This window comes from Lynx canadensis, chromosome B2 (genome assembly GCF_007474595.2).
Source record: "Lynx canadensis isolate LIC74 chromosome B2, mLynCan4.pri.v2, whole genome shotgun sequence".
Lineage (NCBI taxonomy): Eukaryota > Metazoa > Chordata > Mammalia > Carnivora > Felidae > Lynx > Lynx canadensis.
The window spans coordinates 150,191,937-150,211,109 of record NC_044307.1 but is presented as its reverse complement, the minus strand read 5'-3'; the positions used below and the strand labels follow the sequence as shown (position 1 = coordinate 150,211,109).

The 19,173-nt window shown below is 58.0% G+C and overlaps 1 protein-coding gene across 1 annotated transcript; it reads left to right on the top strand.

The window, feature by feature from the left end:
• The first annotated feature begins 2,349 nt into the window (after positions 1–2,349).
• RNASET2 (ribonuclease T2) lies at positions 2,350–18,925 on the top strand. Its single transcript, XM_030316776.1, has 10 exons — positions 2,350–2,473; positions 2,644–2,775; positions 3,653–3,713; positions 5,525–5,580; positions 7,105–7,162; positions 9,886–9,953; positions 13,504–13,617; positions 15,708–15,753; positions 17,193–17,267; positions 18,512–18,925. Exons 2-10 carry the CDS (start codon positions 2,699–2,701, stop codon positions 18,701–18,703), a joined length of 747 nt encoding a protein of 248 aa, XP_030172636.1. The 5' UTR covers positions 2,350–2,473; positions 2,644–2,698; the 3' UTR covers positions 18,704–18,925.
• The last annotated feature ends 248 nt before the right edge of the window (positions 18,926–19,173 follow it).

Here is a 19,173-nt window from a genome sequence, read left to right as displayed (position 1 = left end):
ACAAGGTCTACAACCAGCGCCCCCAAGGCCAGGTTCAGGGCCAAGAAACAAGCTGCAGAGCTCCCACCTGGAGCACCTTGCTGTCCGTCCCTCCAGCCCAGGGTCCAGAGAGCTTGCGGTGAGAGAGGACGCAGCCCTGAACTCCCAGCCTGCACCGGGCTCAGTGGGCTCGTGCCAAGCCACTAGTGACATCCCTTTTGATCATCACGACACATTGTTAGAGAGGATTGCTTTCCTACTTTACGAACGAGGAAACCGAGGCTTAGAGGAGCCAGGTTTACACAGGTAACAGGTGGGAGAATGGTAACTTATACCAGACGATCGGCCGTCGGAGGACACGCTCCTGACCTCTGTGCGCCTCCTGCTCCAAAACGAGGCAAATTTGACCCGAAGCCCTCATCCACCCTGAGCCTCCTGGCCTAGGTCAAGGCTGTCTGTTTGGGAGACGCCCAGTAAACACGAGCTTTGAGCCCAACGAGGCCCTTCTCCCGGGCTGGCCGGGACCCTGCAGGCTCCCGGGGTGTCGTTCCTGGAGCACACACACAGACAGTGAGGAACATGTTTGAAAACTCTGCACCCCGACATTCCGCACGCTCCATTGTTCCACAACTGAGTGTTGGTGTTTATTAGTCGCATCTGACAAATTCCCCAGCAGCAGATGCTGCCTACCCACGCACAGCTGCTCAGTCAAGTGTGAGTGTCCCCTGTGCTTCCCGCTCCCCCACTGCCACCCGGCAGGCTGCCCCTCTGTGCAGCGGCATAGGGCCCTCTGACCCCAATCCCACACGACCACACGCCTCACCCCTCACTTGCCCACCTGGTTTGCTTGAGGTCCTATTTCTGCCTCCTCGTTTATAGACCATGTTGCTGTCCCCAGTTATTTGCCACCGTTCCCCGTATGTCCCAGACGTTTGCCCTGTGGCTGCAAGCCCCCACCCCCACCCTGAGAAGGATACTTTCTACTCTCCTGAGGCCAGGCTTGGCCATGTGACCTGTTTGGGCCAAAATCGATGGGACATCAGACCCCCAGGGCATAGAGCCACGGCGGGGCTCCCCCACTGCTGGGCCATTAGAAGCCAGAGCTCAGGGGCGCCTGGGTGGCGCAGTCGGTTAAGCGTCCGACTTCAGCCAGGTCACGATCTCGCGGTCCGTGAGTTCGAGCCCCGCGTCGGGCTCTGGGCTGATGGCTCAGAGCCTGGAGCCTGTTTCCGATTCTGTGTCTCCCTCTCTCTCTGCCCCTCCCCCGTTCATGCTCTGTCTCTCTCTGTCCCAAAAATAAATAAACATTGAAAAAAAAAAAAAAAAAAAAATTTAAAAAAAAAAAAAAAGAAGCCAGAGCTCAGGTCAATCTGGGGGGGGGGGGCGGGGAGGAGGTGGGAGCCACTGGGGCTTGGGCACTTCGTCATTACAGTGTGACCTGTCAAGGTTGACTTGGGAAGGGGAAACCAGGAGGAGTGAAAGCGCCCAGAAGCTGTCCCTAGTCTCAGTCTGTGAGGCGTAAGCATTGACGTAAGGATGATGTGTTCACAAAAGTGGCGGCTGCTGGTCGCTGCCTCCCTGGACCTGCTCCTGCACAAGCTGCCCCTCCTCGGACGCCTCCCCACCTGCCCTTTTGATGTCCTGTGGGAGCCGTGGCTCACCCTCAGGCACCTCCCCACGCCCTCGTGCGGAGGCCCCCGTGGCTGTCACGTGGCCGCGGGCCAGCTTCCAGAAAGCCCGAGCATCCACGTCCGTCTGCAGGGACAAACCCGCTTCTCCCCCCACCGCCCCGCACCCCCTGGGCGAGCGTCCCTTCCCCAGTCTCACTAGGGCCACAGAGCCTCCACCTCTGGTCACCACGGTACGGCGGGGCCCCTGGTAGCCGGTTCCCACACCTGACTCGTCCTGACCCCGTTCCCCCCCCCCCCCATGCGGCGCCAGAGCCCCCACCCCCCACCCCGGGGAAGGGGTCGGTGCGGGGCGAGAAGCAGACATCACGGAACAGCCACATACATATTTTATTCAAACAGCCCGCACACGGTGGCCTTTAAAGCCGACCTCACGGTACGGGACAGGAAGGGACACGATGCCGGACGGCACCCAGGCCGAAGCGGAAACCTCCTCCCCAAGGAGCAAGAGCGGGTGGAGAGCGAGCGGCCGGGCCGGGGGCGTGTCCCGGAGGCGAGGCGCCGGGGGGCGGGGGGGGGGGGAGGGGCGTGTCTGCGAGGCCAAAGGAGCTTCCGGGCGTCAAGGGACGTATCTGCCGAGCTGGGGGCGTGTCTGCCCGGCCGGGGGCGTGTCCTGGAGGAGGGGCCTCGGGGGCGTGTCTGCCTGGCCGGGGGCGTGCCCGCCTACGGGGGCGTGTCCGGGGCCGGGGGCCCAGAAGCGGAAAGGCGCACTTCCAGGCGGCGACTGGGCTGCGGCGACCGCGAAGTGGTGGCGGGGGGTCGCCGTGCAGCCCTGGCAGAGACGCGTGCGCGGCTGGGGGACTCAGGTGAGGCGGCTCCCCGGGCTGGGGTCGACGGGCTCGGGGCCCGCTCGGGACGGCGGACTCGGGGGCCGAGGCCTACGCCGGACGGCGGGCTGGGGGCCCCCTCGGGACGGCGGACGCGGCCTGCAGCCGGTCAGAGGTGGGTGGGCTTCAGGAATTCTGCCCGTTTGCAGGGAGACGCAGGGCCCGGCGCCGGACGTTGTGTGTCTCCCCCCGGATTCGGGCAGGATGAAGCCTGCAGCCGCTCGCAGCCTGCTCCTGTGCGCCTTGTGCCTGGCGATGTGCCGCGTGGGCGGCGCGAGCAGGTGAGCCCCCTGCACGGCTGCGAGCGCCTGGTGCGGCCTCAGCCTGGCCCGCGCGGCGCCCCGGGGCGTGGGGTCGGGGTCGCGGCCCTTGCGGGTGCAGGTGCGGGCGGGAGCGGCGCGTCGGGGATTGTCGACGCGCATTTAGGTTAGGTTCCAGTAGTATCTGGGAAGTGCTGGTTCTTCCTCTTTTCAGGTTGACGGACAGTGATGGTTCTGTTTCTACGCTCGTGGCCAGCCTTAGGAGGAAGGCACTTTATGGTTCCCCCCCCCTCCCCGTCCCTCCGTGCCGTCCCTGGCTTTCTGGTCTAAAATTTCAGCTCCCCTCCTCCCTGCTGACATGCCTGTTCTCTTCCTTACTTATATTCCTTTTTTTTTTTTTTTTAATGTTTATTTCGAAAGAGAAACGGTGCTCAGATGAGCAGGGGAGGGACAGAGAGAGAGAGGGAGGGAGAATCCCAAGCAGGGTCAGCACTGTCAGCACAGAGCCCGACTTGGGCCTCGAAGTCACCATCTGTGAGATCACGACCTGAGCAGAAACCGAGACTTGGACCCTCAACTGACTGAGCCATCCAGGCGCCTCTATATTCTTTGTTACTCATCACCATGGGGCACCGTGTGTGTTTTCTTGGCTACCACCGTCACTGTCTCCCTCACTGGCATGTATGCTCCAAGGATGCCTGGGACTTGGTCCCCTGCTCACAGCAACGCCTCTGTCCACAGGAGGGCCTGAGGACTTGTCCCTTGTTCCCCGTGGTGCCTGGCCTGTCACAATCACTCGGTGTTTGTTGAACGAACAATGGCGTGAATGGATAGATGAATTAACTTTTCTTTAGCTTTAAAACAGTTCTTGAAAAGTAAGTCCTTTGTCTTTTAACAGTGACAACCATGAGTGGAAAAAGCTAATTATGGTTCACCACTGGCCCGTAACAGTGTGCAAGGTGAGTTTTCTGATCTCAACCACACCGCAACCCCCCCCCCCCCCCCCCCCCCCGCCCTCCGTCGAAGCCCCATGCAGAGTCGTTTACACGCATGTTTCCTCGTGAGCTGGGCTGGCGTGTCATTTCTGGCCATCTGTCGCTTACTCTCACTGAGGCTGCTCTCTCTGGTTTTGGTTTTCCGAACCTCGCACCGTACCTTGTCTTTCTGGCTCTGGTGCTGTTTCCGAGCTCCGGGTAGAGTGTTGGATGGGAGGAGAACGAACTGGGTTGCTGGTGACCAGCTTTGAGCTCTGCTGGAGACCTGGCTCTGCCCCCCACACCCCCAGCAGGTCGGCCTTGTGAGCTTTGTAAGCCCCAGGTTCCGGTGGGAGGGGCCGCGTGTGGACAGCCCCAGTCTTAGGGAACACAGAAGGTTTGCCCCTGGGGCAGGGAACAAGCTCGTTTGGTGGGTGAGGCTTACTGTGACCCAATGTGGGTGTGTTCCTGGGCCCTGACTGTAAATATACCAGAAGTGCTTTCCTCCCTTGAGGCTTTAGAACTGAGATTAAAAAAAAAAAAAAAAAAAAATCAACTCCTCGTGAAATGTCATTGTTAGGGAATTTCAATCCAGGGTGGCCTTGACGAGGGGACCTGTCATTACTCTGGCCAGAGCATCTTCCTGGGCAGTGGGGCTGTCTCTGGGCTCCTTCCCCACATGAGTGACATGGGCATTGCAGGTGTGGCGACGGATGTGTCTTTCTCTCCCCGACCCTCCTCGGTGCTCTGCCCAGGCCCTCGGGCGCATGCCGGGCACTGACTGGTACTTGCCGATGGTGGACAAAAGCCGCCCCAGCGCCCCCTTTCAGGCTCGTCTGAGACACTGGACGTGGAGCTGGCAGAAGCCCTGGCTCCTGGGGCCAGTGGTGGTTTCCTGGGGGGTGAAACTGGGGGTTGGGAGAGGTGAGGTTCACGCCCCCTGCTCTGGTCCTGCCCTGCGTCGTCCTGCCCTTCTGCCCCCTCGGCGTGTGGCGGGTACCTTTCATGCCTCCGCAGGCCGGTCTCCTAAACCAGAGCCTCCCTCCTTTCCACACCAACCTGGGACAGAAGCTTGCTCCCTGCCCGGGCGACCCCGAGAGGAAAGGCTTGAGAATCTGCGTGGTGCCTCGCCTGTCCTCACTAGACCCCCACACCCGCTTTTCATTGGCTTATTCCCTGCTGGGGCGACGGGCAGGACTTGGGTCTCGTCTGGTCTGACGGCCAGTGTAGTTCTTGATGGTTGGCTGTTTCGGAAAAACTCCACTTTAGCCAAACACTTTGGAGGTCCCGGGAGAGTATGCCGCTGGGGTTTACCTCTGTGAACTTATCTTCATTGTCCCTTCCTCACCTTGGTGTCTTTGCTCCGGAATGTTCGCAGTTTCCATACTTGTAGCACTACTGCGTTCGGACCTGGAGCCTGAACGCCCTTGAGTTTAGCTGGGTGTCGTCATCCCCACACGGGTATTTTGGGTTACACGTCACGAAAATTATGGGCAAGTGAGTGCTTCCATCAGGCTGACTTAATCTGAGGACGCGTTTAAAAAGAAAGGCAAAGCAAAACTGAGGTTTCAGTTCTGTCGAGTAATTGTGTGAGATTGGACCCCTCCTTCCAGGTCCGACACACCCCCCCATGTAGGGCCGCACCGGAATCCTCCCCAGATCCCCTGGGGGCTGGTTTGTGTGGGTCCTGCCTATGGCTGGTGGTATATTTGAAAAGAAGGGAAAGGTGCTACGTGTATCTAAATAAACAGTGAAACCGATTATTTGCTCTGTGTTCTCGTGTCCTTTCTCTGCAGGAAGTTGGAAAGGACTGCAGAGACCCTCCGGACTACTGGACGATACACGGATTATGGCAAGCCCTTAGTGTGATTCCGATGTGAACAGGAAGGGGCGCCTGGGGGGCTCAGTCGGTTAAGCGTCCCACTTCAGCCCAGGTCATGATCTCGCGGTTCCGTGAGTTCGAGCCCCGCGTCGGGCTCTGTGCTGACAGCTCGGAGCCTGGAGCCTGCTTCCGAGTCTGTGTCTCCCTCTCTCTCTGCCCCTCCTCCACTCAGGCCCTGACTCTGTCAAAAATGAATAACCACTTAAAAAATTAAAAAAAAAAATTGAAACGGGAAAAAGAAGCTAGCCAACCTGAAAGTAGCTTGAGGCCGGTCCAAACGGTTACACTCGTGATTTTTGTTAGGAGTTTATTCGCTAGACCAAATCCTTATTTATGGCGTCTTCAGTCTTTCCGAAATAACCCTGATTTTGTTGCTGTTCGGTTCTGTCTTGATAGAACAGTAACGATCTGGCTTAAACATGCATTTAGGGACTCTGGGCCCATTTTAAGACGACTAACTGTAATTTCCTCATTTCGTCCTTCTTTTGGGGGCAACGAGTAGATATATAAAAGTAAATACCCAAGTGTCCCACTCGTTTATTACACGTATCTACGTTGGCACCTGTCACAGTGCCCAAATTCACTTTTCTGGTTTTGCCTGCGTTCTGTTTATCGTTTCCCTATTTGTGCATATTCTCGTGATGTTTAACCGCACACATCACTCTGCCCCGTCATAGGGGTGCCTCATCCTGCCGCTCCCATGACAGGAGGGCCATGCTGGCCTTTGCTGGCACAGGCCTGCTCCTCAGGAACAGGGTTTTGTGGGAAGCAAATTAAACTGGGGACTGGGGCCCGGGCTCTGGCCCCTCCTTCGCCCCAGACTCACCAGTGACCCCGACACTCGTCTCCGGGACCTTGGCCTTCTTGGGTCCTGCTGATGTACCTGCCAGTCTGCTTGTGGCTGGAAGGACGGTGCACAGCACTGCTCTCGTCCCCGTGGGGCTGCACCGATTTCGGGTTGCTGGGCCAGCCCGTTGACCCAGGGGTCGGAAAGTAGATTTGGTGGCCTTGGGAACTCATCTGAAGACAGGAAGTTGGCGTGTCCCGAAGTAGGCAGACAAAGGGAAGTCGGAGGGTACCCTTGCTTGGTGGCTTAAGAAATCGTGCTAGCCGATCCTGGGTCGTTGCCAGCCACTGCCTGAGCCCGTTACGTATGTCCTCATTCGCCCTCATCGCCATTGGAAGAGAGGGGAACTTGCTGGTCTGCGCAGCAGCAGGGGAGATTGTCAGAGGGCAGTTGACTTAGACCCCACCCTGACTCCAGAGCGCCCCCTACCGGGTTGTTCAGTTTGCTTCCTGTTGGCCTTTCTCCTGGACGATGTCTTTGCGCAACCGGGACCGCTGATACCTGAGCGTCTTTGTTAAGCGACTCGCACCATGTGACGGTTTCTCTTCCTTTGCTCTCTGCAGACCTTAATGGAAGTGTTTCCTCCTGCCTTTTGGAACCCATCTCGACCGAGACTAATTTCTGTTGTTTTTAATTTTAATTTCCAGGCCTGACAAAGCGGAAGAGTGTAACAGATCGTGGCACTTTAACTTCCAAGAGATTAAGGTACAAACTTTTAGTCGTGTCGCTGCTGTAGAGCATTGGACTCAGTTAACTCTCTTCTCCGCAAGCGTGCCCTCAAGGTCATGTTTGAAAATGAGGACTCCCGAGCGTTATTCACCAAGATTGAACCCTTGGCATATTTTTCATATCTACTGATAGCTAAGACAGTCCCACAAGTTAAATTCGAACTACGTGGTCTCCTCTGCCCTGGGCGCAAACCATTCCAAGTGAACTGTACAAAGTGAAAGCAGACGTGAGCGGAGACGGCCCTGGCCGTCTCCTGCCAGCCCACGTTAGTCCCCGGTCCCCTGTGACTCCTGGTCGGCTTGCTGTGGTTAGCATTTCTAGACAGCTCTGGCTCGGAGGACAGACACACGGCACCACGCCTGTCCTTTCTGGCTGTGGCGGGTGGGTTTCTGAGTAGGGCCAGGGAGGAAGGGTTGGGCCTTTTCAGCACAACCGCCCCTGTCACAGAATAGCCCAGGGAGTGGCTTTGGCGAGCCCTGCCCGTAGAAGGTCTCCGTTGCGTATGCACACCCGCAGGGGCGCTTACCTTTCCTCGTGGGATGCGGGCGACCCCCCGTGTGTGATCTAACTAGTACCTGGGTTTACAGGTCGCTGGGACCTCCCTGAAAACATGGGGTAGCATCAGGATGTGCTAAAACTAGGTTCCTTCCCGTGAAGATACGGCCCCCAAAAGGGCAAGGCAGTTAGTTCTAACAGATCGTTCTAACTGCTCTAGTCCAAAGGGTTTCCTCTGCTCCTCCTCCCTTCCTGTGAGGGACCTTCGGTCGCCTGAGCCTGGAGGCCGGGGTCTGAGGACCATCTGTAAGAATTATTAGTGTGCCCCAAAGCCTGGTCACGTCCCACTCTTCAGACATCCTTCCCGCACGCAGGTCAGCTCGCCCGATCCCGCGGGCTCGTTCGCGACTAGAGTCCTGTGACCTGCGCGTGGAAATACAAGGTCACTGGTGCTGTGACGGCGCTGAGTGCCCAGAGCATTCAGGCCGCAGAGTGAACGTGACCCGCGTGTCCCAGCAGCCGCCCTGGCTGCCGGCTGGGCGGCGGGCATGGGGGGATGAGGCAGGGGTGAAGAGCTGAGCGGGGAGAGGCTGTGGGAATGCACGGCAAGAGGGGAGCCGGAAGTGGAATGAACAGGGCTGGGGGACTGGCTGGAGGGGAGCATCAGGTGGGACTCAGGACAGGAGCTGAGGCCGGGTGTCGTCTCCTTCCTGACACGGGCCCGGCAGGGGACTGGGCTTCCGCAGGCAGCCTGTTGCGGGTGCAGTGCCCCAGAAACGTCCGGGTGGGTCACGTGTGTCTGCCAGCAGAGAGGTGTGGGCCGGGGAGGACCTTCGGTGTGACCAGCGCGCGGCTGGGGAATTCAGCACGGGGACGGGGAGGACAGCAGGAGCGAGCCTGGGGCAGCCGAAGGGTTAACAGAGGAGCAGGACAGAGAAAAGCAGGACAGAGAAGCAGGAGAGGCGGGGCTTGTGAAGCAGCAGCCAGAAGGGGGGGCGGGGGGGAGCCGGGGATGGGGGTTCATCAAAGGAAGGCTGGAAGTACCCTTTGGAGGGAGCGGCCTGGGGGTCAAAGCGGGGAGGCGTTCAGGTCGGTGCCGGGGCACCTGCTCTGTCGCACACGGCCCAGGGCAGCGGTGGTCCCTGAGGAAAGCGGGCCGCTCCCCCCGCCCCCTCGGTGCTGGTGGGGGCTGAAGCCAGAGTGTGGGGGGTGCAAGACGGGGACGGGGACACCGTGAGACGGCAGCTTTCTGGAAGACAGGGCTGGCTGGGGCGGGGGAGCGGGTGGGGGGGCCCGGTGGTTCCGCGACTGGTGGGCAGAGCCAAGTCGTCCTGAGTTTGTTTCCACACGGTTTCACTTTATTTCTGGTCCCGGGGGTTTGTGGAAATTGGAACGTAAGCCTGAGCACCGTTCAATTTAGGGAAACTGTGGTACGGGGGGCGCAGACTGCCCAGCCCGCACAGAGCCTGTATTTTGTGTTGTTCCTTTTAACGAGTAGATGCTACTCTTTAGGGCAGTTTCAGAAACCTAAACCAGGAAAATTAAGTGGAGACCAGCCTGCCCACGTATGTGCCCCCAACACGCAGACAGTCGTGTGTTGTTAACGCCTTGTGTCGTGCGGGACCCTCGTTACGGTATCGGTGCCTCATCACTCGCAGAACTTACGGTTCCCATTGGGTGCGCTCCGTGTCACGTAGTTTTGGGGTCCTGACCCATATGACGTGCGTCCACCACTGTATCCTGCGGGGTAGCCTCGCCCGGAAATCCCCTGTTCTCCACGTACTCCCCCCTCCGTCCGCCAGCCCCTGACCCCACTGACCCTTCCACCGTCTCCGATCTTCTGTCTTCTCTGGAGCGTCGCACGTTTGGAATCATTCAGCCTTTGCAGACTGGCTGCCTCCGCTTGGTTGTTGCTTTGAAGGCTCCCCCGCGTCCCCTCCTGGCTGATGGCCGTGTCTCTTTAGAGCTGGGCAGTAGTGTTCCCTGTCTGCACGGCCACTTCACCCACTCACCTACGAGCGCTTGCGTTTTCAAACACACTTCTGTGATTAGTCAGGTTTCGTGTTCACACGTGTCTTAAGAAAAGTCTCCTGCAGAGTGAGGCAGAATCTTTTCATCTCTTCTAACGTACTAGTTTGTCAAATTTGCCTGGTAGGTTTTGAGCTGTTAGGTCCTACACAGATTTTTTTTTCCCCCCCGCACAGGACCTCCTGCCGGAAATGAAGATGTACTGGCCTGATGTGCTCCATCCGCTAAATCACAGCCATTTCTGGTAAGGGCAGCAGCCACTGAGTCCATAGCAGGATGCGGGGCCGGGGAGCCCCGAGTGGGGCCTCGGAAGCACCGAGTGGGGCCTCGGAAGCACCGAGTGGGGCCGGGGGAGCGCTGAGCAGGGCTGGGGAGCATCGAGTGGGTCTGGGGAGCACTAATTGGAGCCTTGGGAGCATCGAGTGGGGCTGGGGAGCACCGAGTGAGGCCTTGGAAGCACTGTGAGGGGCTGGGGGAGCAGTGAGCAGGCCCAGGGAGCACCGAGTGGGGCCGGGGAGCACCGAGTGGGGCCTCGGAAGCACCGAGTGGGGCCGGGGGAGCACTGAGCAGGGCTGGGGAGCATCGAGTGGGTCTGGGGAGCACTAATTGGAGCCTTGGGAGCATCGAGTGGGGCTGGGGAGCACCAATTGGAGCCTTGGGAGCACCGAGTGGGGCTGGGGAGCACTGAGTGAGGCCTTGGAAGCACTGTGAGGGGCTGGGGGAGCAGTGAGCAGGCCCAGGGAGCACCGAGTGGGGCCGGGGAGCACCGAGTGGGGCCGGGGGAGCAGTGAGCAGGGCTAGGGAGCACCGAGTGGGGCTGGGGAGCACCGATTGGAGCCTTGGGAGCACTAAGCGGGGCTTTTCTTTGGCATGTTATCTTCGGGGCCCTTCTCCGGTGACTAAAACATGAGAGCAAAGGGAATTTACCTTTTAGGCTTGTGCTTCATCCGTATTTCATTCATCACTTTGTTTAGACTCTTCCTCTCCTGAGGTTTCACTAAACCCAGATAGGTATGTGCGTATCTAAGAGGCAGTCACTGCAACTCCCGCAGAGAGTGTTTCCTAAAGACATTGTGCTGTTGTCCTGAGACACGTCGAGCAAAGAGAAGATGTGCCGACGAAGGTGGCTGTCTCATGCTACGACTTAGGGAGGAGAGGGAGGTCCCACCTGTGGCTCAGTCCGTGGTCTGGCCCAGGACCGTCCTTTGAGTGTGGCAGGAGGTGAGCCAAGGAGAAAAACGCTGTGTTTAATTCAGCATCGCTTCTTAAATCATTGCTTTTGAAGAAGGTACAATTAACATTCCTTTTATTTACATTAGGTTAACTGAAAACAATGATTTTCTGTCTTGCCCCTATGTGGCAACTCATGATTCACGTTACAGTTATTCAGATGTTGTCCAAGATGATTAATTCCGTTTGGAGATATTGTGAAGACTGTTCAGGAAAGGAATTCAATTTAGACAGAAGCTTTCTGCAACCACGTAGAGTGGCAGTGATGCCCGAACCCCCGCACCCCCTGTACCCCTAGTCCCCATCCCTGTCCCCCACCCCCCGTTGCCCCGGCTGAGATCTCACTCCGGGTGTGTGGCAGGGACGCGGCTTTAACGTACCCAGGTCTGTAGGTCGAAATCGTCTCTTTGGCGGAGAAAACCACTCAGAGTTTGGGACGTGAATGGTGCAGGTCTCCAGGCGCGTGCTGCACAGCTGTGTTCTAGAAAACGGTTTCACGGTAGATAAAGTCGAGATGGAAACACAGTGGAAAAAGTGCCCAGCCCTTCACATTGTACTGAACAAATGACGGATCCGGGCTAAGTGTGCAAAATACAGCTTTTCCACTTGTTCCAATGTTCTGTGACAGAGTCAAGCAGACTGCCGGGTGACTTAAAAATAAATCAACAGGTACGCGTAAAGAGGGCTGTCTGATTGGGGCCCTCGAACATTTAATCCGAGTAACGTGGGCAGAGCACACATGTAGTTTTGGGCTCTAATAAAGGCAAAATGATACTTTTTCAGGTTGGATAGTTAAACGGCACATTTGAAAACTTCAGTTCCAAGCCCAAAGGTAAACATCGTGCGCTAATGGTATTTATACTCCCCAGAGCTCCCGGGGACGGGGACACGCGGGGACTGACTGCACCACTCTGCGTCACTGCCTCCCGAGCGTGGCGTTCGGGTCACCGCTCCCCTGCTGCCCAAGTCGCCTCTCCTGTGTGAGCTTCGAGAGTGTCTGCCTCGGCTTTGTCATTGGGAGCCGGAGGCTGAGGAGGGCTCCTGGAGGAAAAGTGTCCTGTTTAGTCCCAGATGGGAGTCGGGGGTGCAGAGTTCGGGGCCTTGGTGTCACTGCCCCCTTGAGATAATCCTCTGAGATCAAGTCTATCAGTAAGATTAGCCCTATGAGAAATACCACGTACACAGCCCTCTGCAAAGTAGGATTTTTCTTTGGTTTCTGATGGTTTTTGATGCTTGTATGGAAAAGAACGAGGGCTGGGGTCACCCAGTTAGGCGAGCGGCCTCACCGTGGGAGGTGTCCCTGGGCCTCGGCCGCCCGGAGGGGCGCGCGCCTCCCGTCCCGCAGGAGGGCCAGGCAGCCCGGGATGGCGGCCCCCAGGTCCACTCACGGTGGTCACTCCCCAGTGGTAACTGGCAACTCTGTGTGAGATGAAAGATGCCCGATTCCAAGTGACGTGGGATTAAATGTTGGAACCACGTTAACAATAATAGATTCTGATCCTTCAGCGGTATTGAGTTAAGCTTGATCCCAAAACAACAATGATTGACGTTCGCTGGGTATTTCTTACGAGCCAGGAGCCGTTTGGCCAGTGTGCTAGGCCTCCGCACTCGTCCTGTGTCGTCCGCCAGCGCCCTCCTGCACGGGCTCCAAAAAGAAGCGTGCAGCTGGCAAGACCCTCCTTTTCTAGCCCGTAGGACGTGGGCAGCTGTCAGACGATTCATTCTGGAAGCTGCTCTAGACGAAGAAAGTTGTTCACACGTGTGTGTCTTTTCCCGCCGCCTCCGTGGTCTGGAGAGAGTCGCTGCTTGTAGCCCTGTGGTCACTCAGAGCCGCCGCCGTGGGGGTTTCACCAGCGGACGAGTGCACTTTGGACTGTGTTTTGTGAGACGGCATACGACCCCCCTACGAGTGCCGGCGTGAACGCGGTTCGCTGAAACCTTACGAACTAATCACCGATGATCTAGAGGAAGCCTTCTTGTCCTTCTGTGCTGCGGGTGGCCGACACCCGAGCGGCCCCTGTCGTCCCCTGCGGGCGGCACACCTCACATCTGCCGGGCGTCCGGATAGGGCCCTGCACGTGGACTCTGGGCTTCCTGGCTGACTGGCCTCAGCGGGGCGCCTGGCTAGTCCCTCTGAGCCTCAGTTTCCCCATTTCTAAGCCAGTGGTAGTTTCGCCTTGCAGAGTTGTGGGCGCGAATGAGGAGTGTGAAAGAATCTCGTGGTTAAATCTGCAGCGAAGCCCGAGGAGTGGTTATCGATACGAATGTTTCTCTGGGATACGTATTCGTGTTTGCCAGCAGCACCTGCTTAATGGGCTGCTGTGTGAGGGTCTCTGGGCAGGGGGTGACGGTGCAGGCGTGACGGGGTCTCATGGCCCCTGGGGCCTCGTGTCCCCCTGCAGGGCAATCCGGCACCGCGTGTGTCGCACAGAAGGAACTTTACCCTCTTGTTTTGTGTAAGAGACGTCGTGCGTGTTGAACGTCCCGTCCCGGGCGTGAACGATTTCCTTGCGAATTTGTTTCCTGACTTTTAACCCGAGGTTTTTGCAAAACTTCTCTCACAGGCAGCACGAGTGGGAGAAGCACGGCACGTGTGCGGCCCAGGTGGACACCCTCAACTCTCAGAAGAGATACTTCGGGGGAGGCCTGGACCTGTACCAGAAGCTGGCGCTTAACAGGTAGGGGACCCTCTGGGGCCTGGGCCTCGTGGGCGCCACCCTCCGCAGCCGGCTCTCCGGCCTGGGGATGAGCCTGGAACCGCGCCGTCCGGAGACCGAGGGCCCCTCTGGGCCCTAACGTCGTTGGACACAGAGTAGGCCTGAGGGAACCAGACCGACCGGGGCGTGCATCTTTCGGCTGGGATCTTGCGCTAACACGACGACAGTTTGTGTCGACTGCGCGTCACCAAGCGTTTGGGGCCCTGCTGTGGTGGCCCTGGAACAGGCAGGGCGGGGATGCGGGCAGGACTCCTGGCGCGGTCGAAGTGACCCCGACCCGGAATCCCACACCGCCTGCCCCATGCCTGCACTCCGGAGACGAGGGGAGGCTGGCTCACGGCCACCGATGTCCCTGCCGGGGACCGGGGCCCCCCTCCCGCCCACCAGGGCCCAGCCCGTCACCGAGAGATTGGGCAGGGAGGCTGGCCGGCCACCATCCAGACGCTTCTGGGACCAAGCGTGCGAGGAATTCGTACTCTTCCTCACCTGAGTCATAATACACTTGTGACCTCATTTTCAAAGCCATGATAGGAAATTCTACCATCTGCTCTGGTCAGAACAAGCCAGAATCCCACCAGGCACCCGTGCCGATCACCTGTGTGTCAGCTCTGTAGGTCACGGTTGCCGAGAAGACGCACAAGCCTCCGTCCGTTCCCTAGACGCCCGCTCTGCTCCCTCGGCGTGCAGGGACGCCCGCAAGGGGAGTGTCCCGTCCCGCACAGCTGGTCCTCTGTTTCACTTTCATCAGGGCCGTGCAGCCCCCGGGGTTCGGACGGGACCGGCCCAGTGCTGGAATGGGCAGGCGGTGCCTTTGGGGGGAACAGCATTGCAGGGGCACAGCCTGCAAACACGGCCTCAGAGCTTGTGCTTGTTTTTTTGTTTTAATTTTGTTTTCATGTTTATTTATTTTGAGAGAGAGAGACAGGGGAGGGGTGGAGAGAGGGAGAGAGAAAATCCCAAGCAGGCTCCCAGCTGTCAGCGCAGAGCCCGACGTGGGGCTCAAACCCACGAACCATGAGATCACGACCTGAGCCCATGTCCAGACGCTCCCCCAACTGAGCCGCCCGGGCGCCCCAAGTTTTGTATTACTTAACCCAATATGTTCAGAACATTAATGCTGCAACTTGAAAGAAATATTTAAAAATCTGCAAAGTTTTGTACTTCTAGAGCACAGAGGCTTTGAAATGTGTTTACTGTGCGTGGATAAGGCGAGGGCACGTTTATTTCTAGGGCCCTAAGGACCTTGCCCACTACCCCATCCTGCCTGTTCCAGCAGAGATGCAGATGCTTGTTGGGTCCTCTTTACAAAAACTGCCCTGTTAACGCGGCAGATAGCGTTGCCAGAATTCGCGGCCGGAGCAGGCGTGCCCTGGTCAGTCTCGTTTTCCTCGAGCAGGCTTCCCTGGCCGTGTCGGCGTCCAGAGAGGCAGCCCAGGTCTCTGTGTCCGCTCTGTGTGATCGTAGCCCAGATGATCGGGGGGGGGGGGGGAGCGGCGGGGGCATGATGGGGGCTCGAGTGCCGGCTGGGGATTCTCAATCTGAGAATTGTTGATCTCCTGCTCCATAACTGAATGAGGGAGCTAGCCATATGCTATTTTGACGGGGTGGCTGGTCAAAACCGTGTGCTTTGGGAAATGAGTCGGGTCTGTGGGTGTTTGAATGTACGTAAGGATTTGCTCAGGTGTGGTTTTTCCGGGAGAAGCCTGGGATCCCAAATCAGTTGCTAACTATCTTTTGAAAAGCCGTGGCCCGTAGGTGGTCCCGTGTGTGCCAACCCCCTGGCATCCTGCCCTCCGGAACGCCGTTGGGAAGGACCCCGTGCTCGAGAGAGAGCCGGATCGGCAGTGTGCGCTGAGGGTGAGGGGTGGTCGGGGAGCACGAGCGCTCTTTATTTGCTGTCCTTGCTCACAGGTTTATCGCCCAGGGTGTAGACGGCAAGTGCTTTCTGTGCCGACTGTCTTAATTTTTGTTATGAAATAGGATGTTTGAGAAGAACAAGAAAGGAAAACGTACCGCACGATACAAGTAATTTTTCTACCTTTAAATTTTAGCATGCTCCAAAAGTTGGGAATAAAGCCGTCTATCAATTACTACCAGGTAAGTCTCACGTGGAGCCCCCTGACCCAGCACGGGGACACCCGGCAGCGGCCCCGCGTCACTGCCTCCTGTGAGTGACACTGGGGTTCTGCAGTGACCCAGACAGGCCCCCTCCTATTCCGCTGTTAGGTTTCCGATAGATTTTATGTGAATTCTGCTTCCCTGTGCACGTTGAATGTAAACTGAAAACGGCTTACGCCCATGACTTTGAAGCACGGACTCGCGGTCCCCTGGTGAGAAGCGTGTTCTGGGCTCGCGCAGGGCAGGTGCCGGATGCGTTTGAGAAGCACATTCGGTTTTCGCGGTATTCTGTGTGAAGAAGAAGGCCCAGGAGTTGATTTTGTTGTCCTAGTAAAACGATAGTCGTGTAACCGCGACCAGATCTTGCTGTCTGGGAGGCAAATACGGAAGCTAAGTGTCGTCCGCTCAGGACAACCCATTTTCATAAACAGGCTCCTCCCGGCTCGCGGCCACAGCCGTTTCTCCGTGGTCACCTGCGGTCGCCCACACGGCTCAGGGGTCGGACGGGGAGCGTCTGAGTGACCCCCGGAGCCTGAAGCGCTCACTCTGGGCCTTGGCAGAATAAGCTTGCTGACTCCCGCTTTAGAGGGCCTATCTTCGCTATTTAAACTACTTGGGTCCCCGTGGGTTAACACAAAGATGTGAAGTGACTGGTTTCAGCGGCTCCTTGTCTCCAGCGTCATGGCTGCGTCCTGGGCCGCTTCGCAGGTCTCTTGACTGTGAAATTAACCGGCTCCCCTGCGCAGTCGGCTTCCTGCTCCCCTGTTCTCCTCCCTCCAGTGAGAGCGGGGGTGGCAGGTGACCCTGCGGCGAGAGCGTCAGCTGCGCCTGCGAGAGGGTGTTTGCGGGGCCCCGTCGGTCCCCTGGGCTCCTTTCTGCCCAGAATGTGCCCATCGGGGAACTGATTTCAAGCACATACTGGCACCGAGGACAACAGACGTCGGACGTCTGTGCTGCAGGCGCTTTGTTAGGTGGCAGAGGCAGCAGGTTGTGACCCAGACAGAAGTCCCCGGGCGGCGAAAGCTGATCTGACCGCACTCGGGAGACTCTGCTTTTGGGCGCAGCACCCAGGCTCTGGGTGTGGACAGAAGAGCTGGGCGGGGGGAGGACGGAAACTGTGGGGGGCACTTGTGGGTGCCACGGGGTGGAGCCCAAGCAGGCGACAGCCCCTTCCCCGGCACCTCCGAGCCTTGTCTGCGAGCCCTGGTGTCAGCTGTGCGCATCAGCGACGTCTGCGTGGGGCAGAGCCATCATACTGCCTCTTGCCAAGGGTCATTTCTTTGTTTTTAATGTTTTTATGTATTTTTGAGACAGAGAGAGAGCATGAGCAGGGGAGGGGCAGAGAGACGGGGAGACACAGAATCTTTTTAATTTTTTTTTTCCAAGTGTCATTTCTAATGCACCGTGTGTCATTTCAGATTTCAGACATTAAAGACGCCCTTGCCAGCATATATGGAGTCATCCCTAAAGTCCAGTGCCTTCCACCAGAATCGGTCAGATATGCTACATGTTGTTGTCCTTTCTGTCTTTATCGAGGAGACAAGTTCAATTCCTTTGACATCTTTGTGGTCACCACGGAGTTCCCAGGGCCAGAGCTGTGCGTGTGTGTGTTTGTGTGTGTGTGTGTTGGGGGGCGTGGGCGTGCGTGCGCACAGGCACATTCCATGTCTGTTTTCACATCACGGACGGGACACATGTTCTTGGATGTTTCTAGCAGCGTTAGCTCCATTAGCGAAATCACGGAAGCAGCCCAAGCGTCGACTGATGAGCGGATAAAGATGACGTAGCGTCTATACGATGGAGTATCACACAGCCACAAGACAATGGAATCTTGCCGTGTGCAAGTGTGTGATGCCATGTGAAACGAGTCAGTCAGGGAAAGACAAATATCACATGATCTCCAGTGAAATGCGCAATTTAGGAAACAAACGAGCAAAGGAAGAGAGGCGAACCAAGAAAGAGTGTTCGCTATAGAGGGCACACTGATGTTAGCAGAGGGGACAGTGGGGGGATCACGGGTGGGGGTTACGGGGGGCACTTGCTGTGATGAGCACCGGGTGACGTACATTACTGTGAGTCACTCTGTCGCACAGCAGAAATCGATGTGACACTGCGTGTTAACCACCCGGGATTCTGTTCATACGTAAAGCGGGTGGTTCTTTGACGCCACACTAGGATGGGGTTTATTTTCTTGAGACTTCGTTCCGGCAGAAGAGCACGCGCGTTCTGCAAGGGCTGCTGGGGGACAGGAGCAGGGAGGTGGATGTCTGGAACGTTCGGAGTCAGAAAATTTCTCAGGGTTTACGTTAGTTTCGGTCACGTCAGTCGTGGGTATTTCTCATGGGTGAATTGTAGTTTTTTCCGTCGGCTTTGGTAAAGACTTAAATCCTTTTACCAGGATGCCAGGGACCCAGTTCTTGTACAAAACCACCCGTCCCGATGCCGTGACACACCCGCTGTGTGCATAGAGGTGTGAGTGTCTGGGTCTAAGCAGTGTCTCTGCACACAGGGCTGCCGGGCCGGCACGGGGAGCGTCTGGGTGGTGAGCCGGATGGCGGGCCCTGCGGCCCACTGCCCCGTCACCTTGGGTGGTGCCATTGGAGAGAGGGGCTCGTTCCTGGCGCCTGGAGCCCCGGGTCTGCAGTCACCCCTTGTCTCTTCAGGGCCTGGGACTCCAACGCCATCGATGACCGTCTGAGATCAGAATCCTTTTCCGTCTTTCCCTTTCCCTTCCTAGGGTGAGGAGGTGCAGACCATCGGCCAGATAGAGGTGTGCTTCACCAAGGGGCTGCAGCTACGCAACTGCACGGAGCCCGGGGAGCCCGAGGAGCCTGCGTCCCGCCGGCCCGGAGCGGGGGGCCCGGGGCTGGAGGTCTGTGAGGACGGCCCCGCCTTCTACCCCCCACCCGACGAGACTCGGAAACACTAAAAAACGGGAGAGTCACAGACGGCCGCGTGTCTACAAGCAGCTCCAGAGCGGAAGTGTCTGTTCACTGCCGTCCCTCCTGGGAGCCTGTCTGTTTCGCCGTCCTCGCCGCAGGGAGCCGATCCGCAGGCCCCGCAGGGCTGGGTGCAGCGTGGGGACACGGAGGGGAGGAAATGGCTTAGGCCTTCGCCCACTCTGCGGTTGGAATAAAGGATACAGATTTTCCTTGTTTCTCCCTTACTGAGCGCTTCGGCATCGGAGACGAGGCGGGCGCCCTCGGAGTTCGGGCACCTGCCGGGGGCTGGGGAGGCCTCCTGCCCTCACGCCGGGATCAGGCCGACGATCCGACGTCAGGCCGGGTGTCTCCGCCAGCTGCCTCAGGGGGACGCGTCTTGTTCCTCGGGGCCAGAGGGGGCAGGACACGTTCACCTGCGTCCCCCCCTCCCCCTCGATGGCCTCGCATGGGTGTGTCC

Excerpts from the sequence above, each read along its gene's own strand:
- RNASET2 (XM_030316776.1), top strand. The coding sequence starts at position 2,699 with ATGAAGCCTGCAGCCGCTCGCAGCCTGCTCCTGTGCGCCTTGTGCCTG. Across the intron at positions 7,163-9,885 it reads TTAACTTCCAAGAGATTAAG|GACCTCCTGCCGGAAATGAA; the intron begins GTACAAACTTTT and ends CCCCCCGCACAG. Across the intron at positions 15,754-17,192 it reads CGTCTATCAATTACTACCAG|ATTTCAGACATTAAAGACGC; the intron begins GTAAGTCTCACG and ends GTGTCATTTCAG.